We start from the raw sequence: 14,378 nt of genomic DNA, 5'->3' as shown, positions 1-14,378 counted from the left end.
AAATGGGAATATATACATATAGAGTAGTTGGAAGGTAACCTCAGAGAGGAAAACATGATCAAAAAATGCCTGGGAAAGTCTTCTTGTAGAAGGTGGCATTTGAACTCTCTTGAGTAGGGAGAGCATTTCAGGCATGATTGATAGTCAGTGCAAAAGCACAGGGAGAGGAGGTTCTAGTTGACCAGTATGACTCAACCTTAGAGTCCTTGGAGGGAAGTAACATATAAGAATACTAAAAAGATGGGAAAGACCAGGTTGTGATGAGTTTTAAAATGTCCAGCAAGGAGTTTAAATTGGACTCTAAAGATAATAGGCAGTTGAGGCAGCTAGGTGACTCAATGGATAGAGCACCGGCCCTGGAGTCAGGAGGACCTGAGTTTAAATGTGGCTTCAGACTCTTAATAATTAATTACCTAGCTGTATGAACTTGGGCCAGTCTCTTAACTCCATTACCTTGCAAAAATGAACCAAAAAAAGATAATAGGGAGTCACTGGAATGTTTTAAATGAGGGTGGGGAGAGTAACATAACTAAGATTGGAGTACAAAGTACCCCAGTTAGAAGTCTATTGTAATAATCCAGCCAAAACTTGATAAAACCTATACTAGAGTGATGGCTGTATGAGTGTTGAGGAGGCATGTTTAGGAGTTAATGGAGAGAAAGAGACAACTGATTAGATAATATGAAAAGAATTGAGGATGCTACCAATTGAGCAAAAGAATGGTGGCACCCTTGAAAGTAATGGGGAAGTTCAGAAGAAAGGTAGGTTTTGAAGGGGAATGGGTGAAATAATGGGTTCTGATTTGGACATGTCGAAGTTTTAGATGACTTGTAGACATCCAAATGTTCTATAAGTTGTTGATGGTGTAGAAGTAGAGGTTAGAAGTAACAAACTGAAGAACTGAGCAATTGAAGGATTGAAAAGATCTGGAGTAGAAAGTTGGGAGTGTTGGGTTGAGGTTTGCAAGAATGGTGAAGGTGACAAGTTGGATTTAGAAGTGAAGTTTCTTTGGAAGTAGGGATAGTGGGGTGGGGGCTTATATCACTAGCATTGGGAGATTGAGAAGGGATGGAGTTATGCTATCCATTGGGGAATTAATTTGAAAAGGCTACAAAACAAGACAAAGTAGAGGGAGAGTTTTTAAGTTTAAGCAAGGCAGTGGGGTTAAGTAATTTGCCCAAGGTCACACAGCTAGGTAATTATTGTGTCGAATTTGAACTCAGGTCCACCTGACTCCAGGGCCAGTGCTCTCTATCCACTACCACCTAGTTGCCCTTAGGTAGAAACTTTTAAAGGGAAATCCAATCAAGGGTAGGTGAATTGGGAGGAATAATGGAGGAAGGTTTAGGAAGGACTAGAGAAGAGTTAGATCTATTCCTTTTTTGCAAGTGTGGTTTAGGGAATCATGTTGGAAATAGTCAAGGACAGTAGAGGATACAGGGTACATAATATATTGTGTTCTGACCAGATAAAAGTATGTGAGATAGTCTCTATCAGGTCAGGAGAGGCACAAAATAAAAGTTTTTCCAGAGATGGTATCAAAATATAACATTTCTTTAGGACTATAAGATGGACTTTTCTAGGTAGAAAGTCAACATAGAAAGGTATATATTAACCTATATCTGCCTAGCATTTTCTCTTTTTCATATCCCCTCAAAACAGTTTGAAACCAGGTTGGGATTGGGGGGGGGGGGTGCTTCTCATCTTCCAGAATTGCTTTCTCTGGAAGGGAGGGTAGAAATGTCCTTGTCTAGTGGGAGGGAATTGAGGTGCATCTGGAAATTAACTAAGGCAATATCCAGTGAGTGCCGACTGTAATAAATAAGCACTATTCTAAGAATTCACAACCACCATTAGTGAAGCAAAGAGGATCCTTTATTAAACCATTCTTAAGAATGGATGTTCCAAGCAGAAATGGGCACACCTGGGGTACGAAATCATTGCCTTTTATCCCATGTCCCCAATTGACTTGGTATTATAGAGGTCAAAGGCCTATCCAAAGCGGTGGCTAGGTGGTACAGTGGATAGAGCACTGACCCTGGAGTCAGGAGTACCTGAGTCCAAATCAGGCCTCAGACACTTAATAATTACCTAGCTGTGTGGCCTTGGGCAAGCCACTTAACCCCATTGCCTTGCAAAAAAAACTGAAAAAAAAAAGGCCTATCTAAAGTACCTAATTCTCTCCCCATGTGAGGCCTCCCCTTCCTCACAATTTCGTAGCCAGATCCTTGAGAGGTATAACATAGATATGTGAATCTAACACTTACACTTGTGCTAGTTTATTCACTAATTCATCCAACATTCTAATTCTATGATCTCTATGATTTCCTGAAACAAGTTTATCTACTTCCCCATACAGAGGGATTCCTTTTGTTCACAGTAAGATAAATTAGCTTGATTTACACCCTGTAAACTTACATTCCTCACTAAATGCCTTCTGATTCTACATCAGTCCATTTTAGTTTTTTTTCTTCATCCACCCTAGGAAATCTAATCACTTCTCACACTGACTTCCAGGATTGTGTAGAGGATGGTATTCAGTTCTGGCTACTAGTCAGAGATGTATGATTTTGCAGCCTGGAAGAGATAGATCTTAAAAGGAGATAAAACAGACTGGGATCAAATAATATCAAGAGAAATATGATTTGCCTAGCATTTCCTCTTCATCAGTATGGTTTCCAGGGATGTTCACATACATGATGAGATTGGCACATCTCAGAAGTGGCTCAGCATTTTCGAGCCTCCCAAAGAATGAGAGGGAGATAAGAGGTATTCTGCCTACCAAACTGAAGGTCTCCAGAAACTGACTACATTGTTGAATACTTGTGAAACCTGTGCAGCCTATTAGCACCCTGTCAGAAGATCGAACTACTTCCATTTGAATTGTCTTAGGAAGATTCTGAAGATCACTGACAAGATTAGGTACGAGATGCTGGAGTCCTTTCTCAAGTTGAACCACAGAGAGGGCAACCACAGTAGACTGGCCACATTGTTTGAACGTTGCCTCCCTAGAAGACTATTTTATGGAGAACACATTCAAGGCAGTGCTCATATATGGTAGTCAGAAGAAGCAATACAAGAACACTCTCAAGGTCTCTCAAGAACTTTGGTAGGCTCTGTGCTCTACGAACAAACCAGAATTTCAATAGCTCAAAAGAAACATGAGGTATAGAGATTTAGATATCTTCCTAAATGCTTAGAAAGACTATTTGTGGCCCATCTGTGTCTGGCCTATATTAAAGAATGGCATAAATTCAGACATGCAGTATTTGGATTTTTTTTTAAGATTGAACAAAATGTTTTTTACATTTACATATTTTTATAACTTCACTAAGGAAAATCAGGTATAATTTTGTATTGAACTATGCAAATTTATGTTTTAAGCTTTGTTCAAATAAAAATTTGCAAATTTCTGTTATGTTTTTAATCTTATTTTTTACACTTAGCTTTGTTATGATGTCAAAAAGAAAAAGAAAATATATACATCTGATAAAAGTGAAGATTTTATTAGTTTCTTTGAACTTGACATTTTAAATAATATAGAAGACTTTATAATCCATAAATTGGGATTTTTCCTTTTGTCATTCTCTTAGATATAATAAAGGAGCAGAATCGAGAGTTACGAGGTACTCAGAGGGCTATAATGAGAGATAGAGCAGCATTAGAAAAACAGGAAAAACAGCTGGTAAGTAGAACATTAAATTTTAGTTTAACTTTTCACTCATATTTGGTTATTAGCATTGGGATAATTAACTAAACTAGTAAGAAGTGACAAGTGGCAAGTGATGGAGCATCATTTTTTAGTCATATCAAAGCTTTTCTGATTGTTTTCCTGCTTAGTTTTTCTTTCCCTTTTTACTCCCAACTCTTATACCCTTTTTGCCTTTTTATTAAGTTTTTTTTGTCTTCTGTGTGAAATATCAAAATACATTCCCATTTTTGAGGTTCTTTAATTTAGAATATAGTGAACTTATATTCAGAACTCTAGAATATCATGAATTTTTTCTCAGAGGAACTATTCAGTCTCTAAGGTAAAGGAGAGAAAAAAACGCAGTTTTCATCACTATCAGAAGGAAGCAATCTCAAAGTCTCCTGCATCTATCTCAGGACTTTGCTGTTACTGATCTGCACTTCAAGGCCTTTACTGTGCTTTCATAGAGTAAAAACTTTCCACATTCTTATCTAGCTCTTTTTTTCTCCTTCAGTTATACTTTCTGCAGCTGCTTTTGGAAATAAAATTTCTCTTCATCATAGTCTTTTCCTCTTATCTTCAGGTACTCATAGAGCTCCAGCTTCCTCTCTGGTTTCTCCCAACTACCTTTTCCCTTAGAAGACCCACCATCTTCAGACAGTTTCTGCAGTCCTGTATTACCCCTTCTCATAGGTCTTTGGCACACTGGGCAAGCCACTTCCAGACTCAAGTTCTGTCAACTATCTCTCCTTTGAGGATCCATCTAGGTCAATCTGCCCATTCCACTAGAGGTAGCCAAAAATCATTCCTTCTCCTTTTTCATGGAATTTACTATTTGATTCATGTCTTCCTGTCTGCCTAATGCTTGTACTTGTTGGTGGCAAAAAACATATTGACATCCCCTCAAGAAGTACTTTGGCCTCTCTGGTTTTCAGTCTTCTTAATCTCCATGATCTACATCTTTACTGTAGTCTTATAGGTTTGATAGTTCTCTTAATCTCATTCTTCTTTCTTTATTTCTCTCTCTCTCTCTCTTTTCCTTCCTTTCTTCCTTCCTTCCTTCCTTCCTTCCTTCCTTTCATTTTTTTTTTTTAGGCTTGCCCAAGACCACACAGCTAGGTAATTATTAAGTGTCTGAGGTCGGATTTGAACTCAGGTACTCCTGACTCCAGGGCCGGTGCTCTATCCACTTCACCACCTAGCTGCCCCTGTCCTCAACTTTCAAATAAATTGTCCCTTGTTCTCTTGACTTTAATACTTTAAATACCACAACCCTCAATTTTCATGTAGATATTCTCAACTGTTTTGTTTTTTTTCTCCTTTCCTGTGCCTATTCCTGCCTGCTAACTGGATATATCCTAAGGTCCCCCTCCAGGACTCTCTTCTGCTGCCCTCAGTGTCTTACTAATTTCATCAGTTGCTGTAGATCGAATTATCTTCACTGCTCAGATGACATTTAGATCTATCTATCCAACCCTAATCTCTCACCTAATTTTCAGTCTTTAACCAACAGTAACTTGTTGGTTCTGTAGACATCTGAAACAAATAGAAGTCATTATTATTGACTCCAATCTTTGCATTTTATGAAGGATTTACATTCCTTCATAGTGTGGTTCCAGCCCACATTTCTAGTTTTGTGGCACATAGCTCCCATTCATAGTTTCTGTTCTAGTCAAACTGATCTGTTCAAACTGTGCCCTGAGACTGGATTGTGCTCCTGTGTTGTGCCTCTGGGACTTGGTCTGTGTTGTGCCTCTGAATTTCTGGCTTCCTCCAAGGAATGCTATGAGAAAACTTTCCTGGTTCTCTGTTCATCCTCTCTTCTACTTTTTTTTTTTTGGTTTATTGTTTGAATGCTGTTTATATCTTATCTTTCACCCAAAGAATTTAAATGCTCTAGAACTGGGGAGTTTTTTTTTTTTTGTTTTCCTCTCTACATTTAATGTATGCCTTGCATTATGTCTGAGGGTTGTAAATGTCTGCTATGCACTGGTGCTGTACTAAATGCTAGGTATACTAATGCAAAAAAAGTGAAACAATCCCTATTCCCTAAGGAAATACCTATCTAATTGGGGAAAACAAAGATATATGTAAATATATGCAAAATAAACATCATTTTAGTTATATTATTAGTTAAATGTAGCTTAGGCAAGTGTGGGAAGACACTAGCCTTTGAAGAAAGATTCTTTGAGGTGAAGATGATGAGGAAAGGTTGCATTCTTGGGATAGCCAGTGAAAAGACTTGGAAAGAGGAGATAAAGAGTATTTTGTGTAAGGAACTGAGACTAGTTTGTCTAGATTATTCTTCATGGAGGGGAGTACTATTCATTGAGATGGGAAAGATAGGTGAGTTTCTACATTAGCTTACATAATTTATTTACTACTTAGTTAATAAGAGCAAATTAATGAAAAACATTTAAAATGAACTTTGTACCCACTCAACAGACAAAAATTTGTTTAGCACATATTTTTTTCCCAAAACCTATTTAGGAGACAATTTCTCAAATTACATATGATCAAAAGAAAGACTGATTTGATTCCTGCATGCATATTAATAAATGCTCAGATGATATAAAGATATCTATAGAATAATTACATTATAAACATTTTTAGAACCAAAATGTTTTTAACTAGTGGAAAGACAAGCCCAAAGAAAGTCAGTGGAGTCCTAGAGCCTGGTTTACATTCCGGTCATTTCCAATCATCCTATTTTATATCTTGTTGCTGTGAAAAACTTCTGTTTTCCTTTGTGATGAGTATTTTTAAGGATATTCCTTCATAGCTTTGAAAGCTTGCTCCATCCTGTTATATTGAAAATTGGATATGTTGTATGTAAATAAATTGTCCGTGCCTATCTTATGAAAACTTTCTACTTTTTTCTCTTTCATAAAATGTAGGAGTTAGAAATTAAGAAAATGGCCAAGATTGGTAATAAAGAAGCCTGCAGGGTTTTAGCTAAACAACTTGTGCAGCTGAGGAAACAGAAAACCAGAACTTTTGCTGTTAGTTCAAAAGTCACTTCTATGTCTACACAAACTAAAGTAATGAACTCCCAGATGAAAATGGCTGGAGCTATGTCAACTACTGCAAAAGTAAGTTTGTCTTTTCATATGGATATCTAATGTCTAATAAGCATGAATGTGTTAATAAAATTATTTATAATAAACTTATTTCTAGATCTTTTTGTTATACAAATGCTAAAAGTTAAATACTTAGCATTCCTTTAATATAGAATTTTTGTTTATATTCAGGCTATTTCCATTTTCTCAACATTAAACAGCTTCCTTCTATTAGAATCCTACTGTTGTGTCTCCTTGTGGTATAGAAGTATGACTGGGTTTTTGGACTTGGTCTTCAAAATGAAAGCTCTGGCATGTCCTCCATGCTAGAAATGTTTTGTTATAGGTCTCATGATATATTATTTCTTTTGTCTAATGATCAACCTAGTTAAGTTCAAAGGGGCTTATAGCCTGACTGACTGTAGAATGAGGAATTTTTAGACACAGATACACTCAAGGACCATTGACCAAGTCCCCAACAAACTCTCTCCTTTGGTTGGAAGGATTATCCAAAGCACTGAAATCCCTGAACCCTGAAAATGCAGGCATTTGTCACATAAATAATTAACTTAAGAAAGCTGGTGTTCTTCTAATGAATTTGATAGAAAACAGTTGGTGTTATTTCAGTGCATTGTAATCATGAATGATTTCCTTTTTTAAATTACTGTTTCCTGACAAATTTTTTCATAAATAAGACTATCTGAAGAATATGTCTTCGGTGATGCCTCTCAGCTTTTGTCTTCATTTGTATATTGTTTACTTAACTATCAGAACTTGTCTCTTTTTCTCTGGCAATGATACCCTGTAAAAGAAAAATTCTAACTTTGTCCTCAGGAAAGTCTTGCCATGTACATTTTTTCTTGTAATTTTAATTGGAAACCTTTTGAAAAGTAGAATGTGTATCACTTTGTAACCTATTCAGTACTTAAGATGGTTCCATGTAGTAGACACATTAATTTCCTGAATTGAAGCAAGATTGATATGTGTGTCCAACATACAAAGCATGTTGAACTTTAGTTTTGTCATTGAATATGTTTTATCATAACAAATAATGCATTGATATTTCAACTGATCTAAAATTTGTCAGTCGTAATACCTGCTTAAATATTGATTCTAAGAGCACTCATTCTAAGTACTTAAATATTGATTCTTAGAGATATTTGGTGTTTATTCTCTTTTATAGATCAGAATTATCAATTAGGTATTTTCCCTTATTTTCCAGTATGCCTTTGACTACCATTCAGGTGAGATTGCTCACATTCAGATGTCCTTAAAGGTATTTCTGAATAGATGTTTTCCATATTGAATTCTCATTTTGTTAGCATTCTTCAAAACCCCTGTGCAGTTTTGGAAGGTTGTATAAAGTTATCTTCATAGCTAGAGGTAGTTTATTATACTTTCTTAGGGCTTATTTTCATGTAAAATTTTCATTAATTATGCAAATAACATGCAATCTATCTCATATTCAAAGACAATGCAGGCAGTTAACAAGAAGATGGATCCACAAAAAACATTACAAACAATGCAGAATTTCCAGAAGGAAAACATGAAAATGGAAATGACTGAAGAAATGAGTGAGTTTAATATTAATTTGTAGTTGATGATATTTACTGACTTTTGCTGTAAATTTTACAATCTTTAAGCAACTTCAATTTTTTAAAAAATTTATTTAAGGAAATGGGGTTAGGTGACGAGGTCACACTGCTAGGCAATTATTAAGTGTCTGAGGCAGGATTTGAATTCAAGTACAATAACCCTAATTTTTAAACTTTCAATAAAACCAGAAATTCTGCCCATAACTGAAAATTGATGAAAAATGGTTAGCTAGATCTGGATTTTATTCTAACTTTAAGTCACCCATTTGTCTCATATTCTGTGTCTAGATGTCATTCTTTTCTGCATGAGTTTTAAGATTAAATTGCTAATTATTTTTCAAAACTCCAAAGTTCCTTATATTGGCTTCACTTTAATCTGTTTCTGTATTTGTAACTTGATTTTTACCCAGTGCATGAATCTTAGTTAGTGGATTTTTAATTGCAGCACAATTGTTAATTTATTTAATGATCAGAATATCTAATATGTTTATGTAATTTTCCATGATGGCACAGGTGTGAGTAGGCCTTATCAGAGGAATTAACTTTTCCATTAAGCTCTAATGAAAGGAATCTTATAAAACTGTTGATGTATTTAAAATTCATAACCACTCTTGTTAATTTCATTTTTATGAAAGTATTTTTGCTCTCATCCACCAAAAAAACTATTTTGTTTAATACATTTTTATTAATTTGTAAATCCTTTTGAAAAATACATGAATTAGTGATGCAGTTCTAACAGTCTTGTGAGTTAATATTTTATTTCCATCTTCAAATAAGTGTAAGCTCAGATTTATCAGCAGTATTGTCAGTTTAGCACCTATGCTAGCCTTTTGTATAGACTTTGGAAAATAAGATCTATGAAAAAAGTAAGAAAGATGAAGTTTCTTACAAATAATTTAAGACTTGGTTCAACAATGAAGCATTCCTGAAAACTTTTCTGCATCACTATTTTTTATCAATATAGTTATTTTAAATTATGAATTTCAAATAGAAAATGGTTTTTATATAATCTTTCCTTAATTTGCATTTTAATATTACACTTAATAACCATTTTACCAAGATCAGAAAACTATTTCTAATAATTAATACAACAAATCACAAAGTAAGATAAAAATTTGCATTTTCACTCATAAAAAGTGTATATTTAAGGAGGGTTAGATCGAATTATAGTTCTTCATTTCCCTGAACTTTTTTTTTTAATTCTTACTATATTTTCCCCCAGAATAGCTGATTATTTTTAGATTATTTTCATTTTGAAACTAAGAAAAATAATTGCCATATATTGAAGGACAATTGAAAGTAGAAAAAAGAAAGAACTTTGGTAGGGACACCAACTAGTCTAAATGAAGTCCTTTGAAAACACATTTACTTGTGAATTACACTGGCTTTTGGATTTGGGGTTCAGAGCTTAACACTTCACTTAAATTGTTAGGACTGAATTATCTTCTATACTATGGAAACCTTTGTGTTTAGAATAACAACTCCCCCCCCCCCCTTTTCTAAGTCAATGATACACTGGATGACATTTTTGATGGATCTGATGATGAAGAAGAAAGCCAAGATATTGTGAACCAGGTGCTTGATGAAATTGGAATTGAAATCTCTGGAAAGGTATGAACACTATTGTTGTTAAGTCATTTTTTAAATCATGTATGATTTTTTATGGCTGTGCACTTGAGGTTTCTTTACAAAGACACTGAAGTGACTTGCCCTTTCCTTCTGTTGTTTATTTTATAGATGAGGAAGCAGATGAGGCAAGCAGGGTTCTTTAGTGACTTGCCCAGTGTCATACAGCTAGTGTCACCTAGCTGCTCTTAATATTATCTAGAAATAATATAAAATATGTTTGTAATTTATATCATTTCTAATGTTTTGTTCTGTACAGGTAATTTTGTAATTGTCTCAAAAGTTGCATGAACCTTCTGAGGATAATTAATTTTCATGCTGTGTCATTTGATTATTGATATTAATATTTAATATTCCCTTCTCTTTTTAAAATCCCAACTTTTTATTTTAGCTCCATAGAAAAGCACCTTCCAAGACTGGCTAAGAATATGATAACATTCCAGTCCCTTCTAGGGCCTGGTCTGAGTCTTTCTTTTGGTTGCATAAACAAAAGTCTGCTATTTTGAAGTGATTCTTGTATTCTTGGTTTCCTTTCAAAGTTTAGGCAACCTGCCTCACGAAGGAGAAACTGCGCTAATAGAGTTGCTTTCCTTGCTCAGATTGCTGGAGGCTGCCAGATCCCATGATCTGGTCTTATTCCTCTGCTGACATCCCCCATGTCCTCTCCTCTGCAGTAATGTAGTAATCAGAAGGAGTTGAAAGTTCTTCATCCACCTTCTCATTAAATATCTGCTGATCAGGATTGACTTTTGCTTGTCAAGGGAGGTCTCTTTCTTAAGGGAAACAACTGACTTAAGATGACTTCGAGATTTCCTTTTTGTCTTTCATCACTGAGAGAGATCACTGACTTGAACTTATGAATTTTTGATCAGCCTAATTAGTAAATTGATTTTTCATATCCAGAACTTTGTCACTCAGAATTTTATGTGTGACATTTCGTATTTTTTTATGTCAATCAAATTTTTATTTAATTATCATTTTTCTCCTTTCTCTTTTGTTTTAAATAGATGGCCAAAGCACCATCAGCTGCCAGAGGCTTACCATCTGCATCTACTTCAAAAGCATCTACAATTTCTGATGAAGAGATTGAACGGCAACTTAAAGCTTTGGGAGTAGATTAGCTGAAATTTATTTATATGTATCAATGATTTACAATCAGTATAAAACTGACATTATAAATTGCTTTTCAAAACTTATTTATTTTGCAAAAAAGAAGTCAGTGAAGTTTCAGTCTACACCTTGTTTTCAGTCTTCTCTTTTGCCAAAGAATTATTTACAAAAAGAGAAAACAGTTTGAATCTTAATTACCAAATACTTTAAAATAATCTTGTCTAAACCTCTTTCCTGCATGGTGTACTAAAATTCTGTAAAGGTTAGTGCCAGATCACATTGCATTCTACATCCTTTCTTCCCATGTAGAGAAATGGTACTAAGCACAAATCTGAAGAATTGCAAAAGATTCAGATGACAGAAGACCTGCATCTTGATTTTGAACCATGGTCACAAGAACTGCAATTATCAAATTATATTTAAAATGGATTTAAAGGAAAGCCCTCTTGCAATATGTATAATTCACAACTTTTAAAAAATTCTTGGCACTTGCCTTAAATACAGCACAAAAATATTGTGCAGATCTTTAAATTATTAATTAGAAACTTGAATTATCAGTTTTAAACTTAAATTGAGATCTAGTTTGAAAATTCTCCAGGTTTCTTCTATGGGACCTGTCACTTTACTTGACCAGTAGTGCACAGAACTCAGGAAACCTGAATTTTAGACCTAATTAATGATATGACCTTGGAAAGGTCAACTGCCCTCTCAGGACTTCAGTTTTCTTAAGCTGTGAAATGAGAGGGGCTGTACAAGATGATCTCCAAAAGGTCTCTTCCAGCTCTAAAATTCTACAAAATTATCAGTGAAGGGCACTGATTTTTTTATTACAATAATAACGTAACAATTAGTTGATACTTAAAAGAACTATTGTGCCTTTCTCTATATGATTCCTATTCTTCCTACCACATTCTTCTGAGCTTAATTCATCCTTAGATTGAAGCTACTTCCCAGATGCCATTTTGTCCAATGTTAAGCACTTCTACTAAGAGGTTAATATTAAACATTGCAATTTTAAAACAAAACTAATTGAAGTTTTTGTAAATAAATTTTTTGTCAGAAAAATGCTGCCTAAAAAAGTATTAATATACTATGCTGTATTTTTTTAAAGTAGAAGTACTGTAGTATTTAATGTGTATATATAATATATATATATATTGGAAAAATTGAACAGAAATAGGTTCTAAGTCTTTGTGTTCATTTAGTATCATTCTTTAAAATAACTTCTTGGTAGAAAGTGTATTTAATACTTTTTCCCTAATAATATGTCACTGTAGACTAGAAGAGACCAGAGTTAAAGTCATCTGAAAAATTGTGGATGATGGGAATTATTTACTATTATGATGAATTAAAACCTGAACAAAACTCAAAAAAGGTGGGCAACAGATAAGAATTGATAGGCAGGTAAGAGAAACTGGACTCTACACCTATATAATTTAAAAATTGCACTTTCATTTAGGTTTTGATTTTTGAAGTTCTTTAGTTCAAGTAACTTCTCTGAACATCAAATGCCCTTTACTGGATTATAGAAAAAAAAAGAAAAAAATTGAAACTCTTTGGTGCTCTTGAGTGTAAATAATAGTGCTGTGTTTACTTTTTCCTTTATATTTTGGGGACTCTTCATTTTTATAAATTATTTTGTTTTTTAAAAAATCCAATAAATGTTTTCTTCCTGGATGTCTTTTTTCCCCTTTACGTTTCACAGTAAATGTTTGATTTCTGTTAAAATTTTGGAATTGTAGCCTGACAGTCATTATTTTTAGGGAAAAAGATATGATCCTGTTACTATTAGAATCTGAAAGGCTAAGTGACTTAAGGTTACATCCACTGTTGGAGTTGTCTATCCAGTTTTATAATTTTATATGTATAGACATATCCATATGTTTTATGTGTGGGGATGTATGAGTATAGAGAGAGAGCCCCAGTCTGTTGGGGATAAGTCATAGGTTTTGTTTTGTTTCTATATATAAATGTACACATACATATGTGGGTATACACATAGACATAAAAATGTAGGGTACAAATATACCTAGCATGATCATGACAAGTCACAGTCTCCGTGTCCCCAGACAATCTCTATGACTAATTACTGGGATGAACAAAATATTCACCTGTTTATTAAGATTCTCTTAAATATAGGAACAGATGTAATAGTTATCTCACATGGTTGTGAGACTCATGATATAATGTGCACATCTTTTCTTCAATCCATCATTTTCCAGCTTTTTAAAAAAATCCTTTGTTCCTCCTTTGCTCCCCTCTTCACCCTTAAATCCTTCAGAGTTCCAACACCCCCAGCATAGGATCATGGTAGGAGTCTTAAGAGACATCCTTTTCTGTTTTTCGTAAATTCATCATATCATTGGTCTTACATCCATCTAATACTCTTAAAATTTTAAATTTATTTGTGATTTCCCAGTGCAATTATGTTGCTCTGTTTAGACAAATCTTATTTTTCCTCTCCATTGGTATTAGTTCATTATTAACAATTTTAGTTCCCTCCTGGACTAATGCCTCCTGTTGAATATTAGTCTTTAGTATCCCATAGGTTTCCTTCCTCTTAACTTTTTGAAACCTCCCCAGATCTAGAGAGTTTATCAATCCAGATTACCTCTCTTCTTTCACACATTCTTGGTGGGAGTGTTCATTTCCTTCAAAAGGATTCCTTCCTTTCTAGTAGAAAAGTCCGGAATCTAAAAATCGGGTTTAGAATATAATTTCCCTTTTTTTGGTTTCTCAACCTTTTGAAGTACAAAGTTGTAACAAGTCAAGAAGTTTTTAAATTCTCCGCTTTTGGTAAAATTCCAGGTTTTTGGATTAACTGAAGTCCTTTAGTACTATACCATGCCTCTGTGCCATGTCTCTGATAATTCCCTAGCTCTTTATCTATGTCTTTGTCCAGGTGATCTAGTAAATAATAATAATGATGATAATCCATTTTTATAGCAATTTAAAACTTCTCAAAGCACTTTATAAATAATATTTTATCCCCAAGGATTTAAGTGCTTTTATTATCATTATCATCACTCCCATGTGACTTGATCAGGGTCATACTTCTTGTAAGTTTTTACAGCAAAGTGTGAATTTGAATTTTCATGACTCCATGCCTAGAAGTATTATATCACCTAGCTGACTCCCAATTACTCCAATGACGAAGTCACATTTCTCCCATTGACCTTCCAAACAATTTTATGCCTATTCCCTCTAGCTCTTGGATTTCCTGAGTATACTTAATTTGTGATGTGACCCTACCATTTTATATGTTCTGTTTCTTTTAAATAAAGTTTACCCATCTAC

At 34.3% G+C, this 14,378-nt stretch overlaps 1 protein-coding gene across 1 annotated transcript in view; it reads left to right on the top strand.

Annotated features, from left to right (window-relative positions):
- The window catches only part of CHMP2B (charged multivesicular body protein 2B), a 19,580-nt gene extending 5,202 nt beyond the window's left edge, over nucleotides 1–14,378 (top strand). The window contains exons 2-6 of the mRNA XM_074192288.1: nucleotides 3,594–3,685; nucleotides 6,589–6,783; nucleotides 8,222–8,324; nucleotides 9,850–9,956; nucleotides 10,979–14,378. Of these exons, the coding sequence (XP_074048389.1) occupies nucleotides 3,594–3,685; nucleotides 6,589–6,783; nucleotides 8,222–8,324; nucleotides 9,850–9,956; nucleotides 10,979–11,092 (611 nt within the window). The 3' untranslated portion in view covers nucleotides 11,093–14,378. The remainder of the gene's footprint in view (nucleotides 1–3,593; nucleotides 3,686–6,588; nucleotides 6,784–8,221; nucleotides 8,325–9,849; nucleotides 9,957–10,978) is intronic.

Source organism: Macrotis lagotis, chromosome 6 (genome assembly GCF_037893015.1).
Source record: "Macrotis lagotis isolate mMagLag1 chromosome 6, bilby.v1.9.chrom.fasta, whole genome shotgun sequence".
In the NCBI taxonomy this organism is placed as follows: domain Eukaryota; kingdom Metazoa; phylum Chordata; class Mammalia; order Peramelemorphia; family Peramelidae; genus Macrotis; species Macrotis lagotis.
The sequence above is the reverse complement of the archived record's forward strand: the minus strand, read 5'-3'. Positions and strand labels throughout refer to the sequence as shown.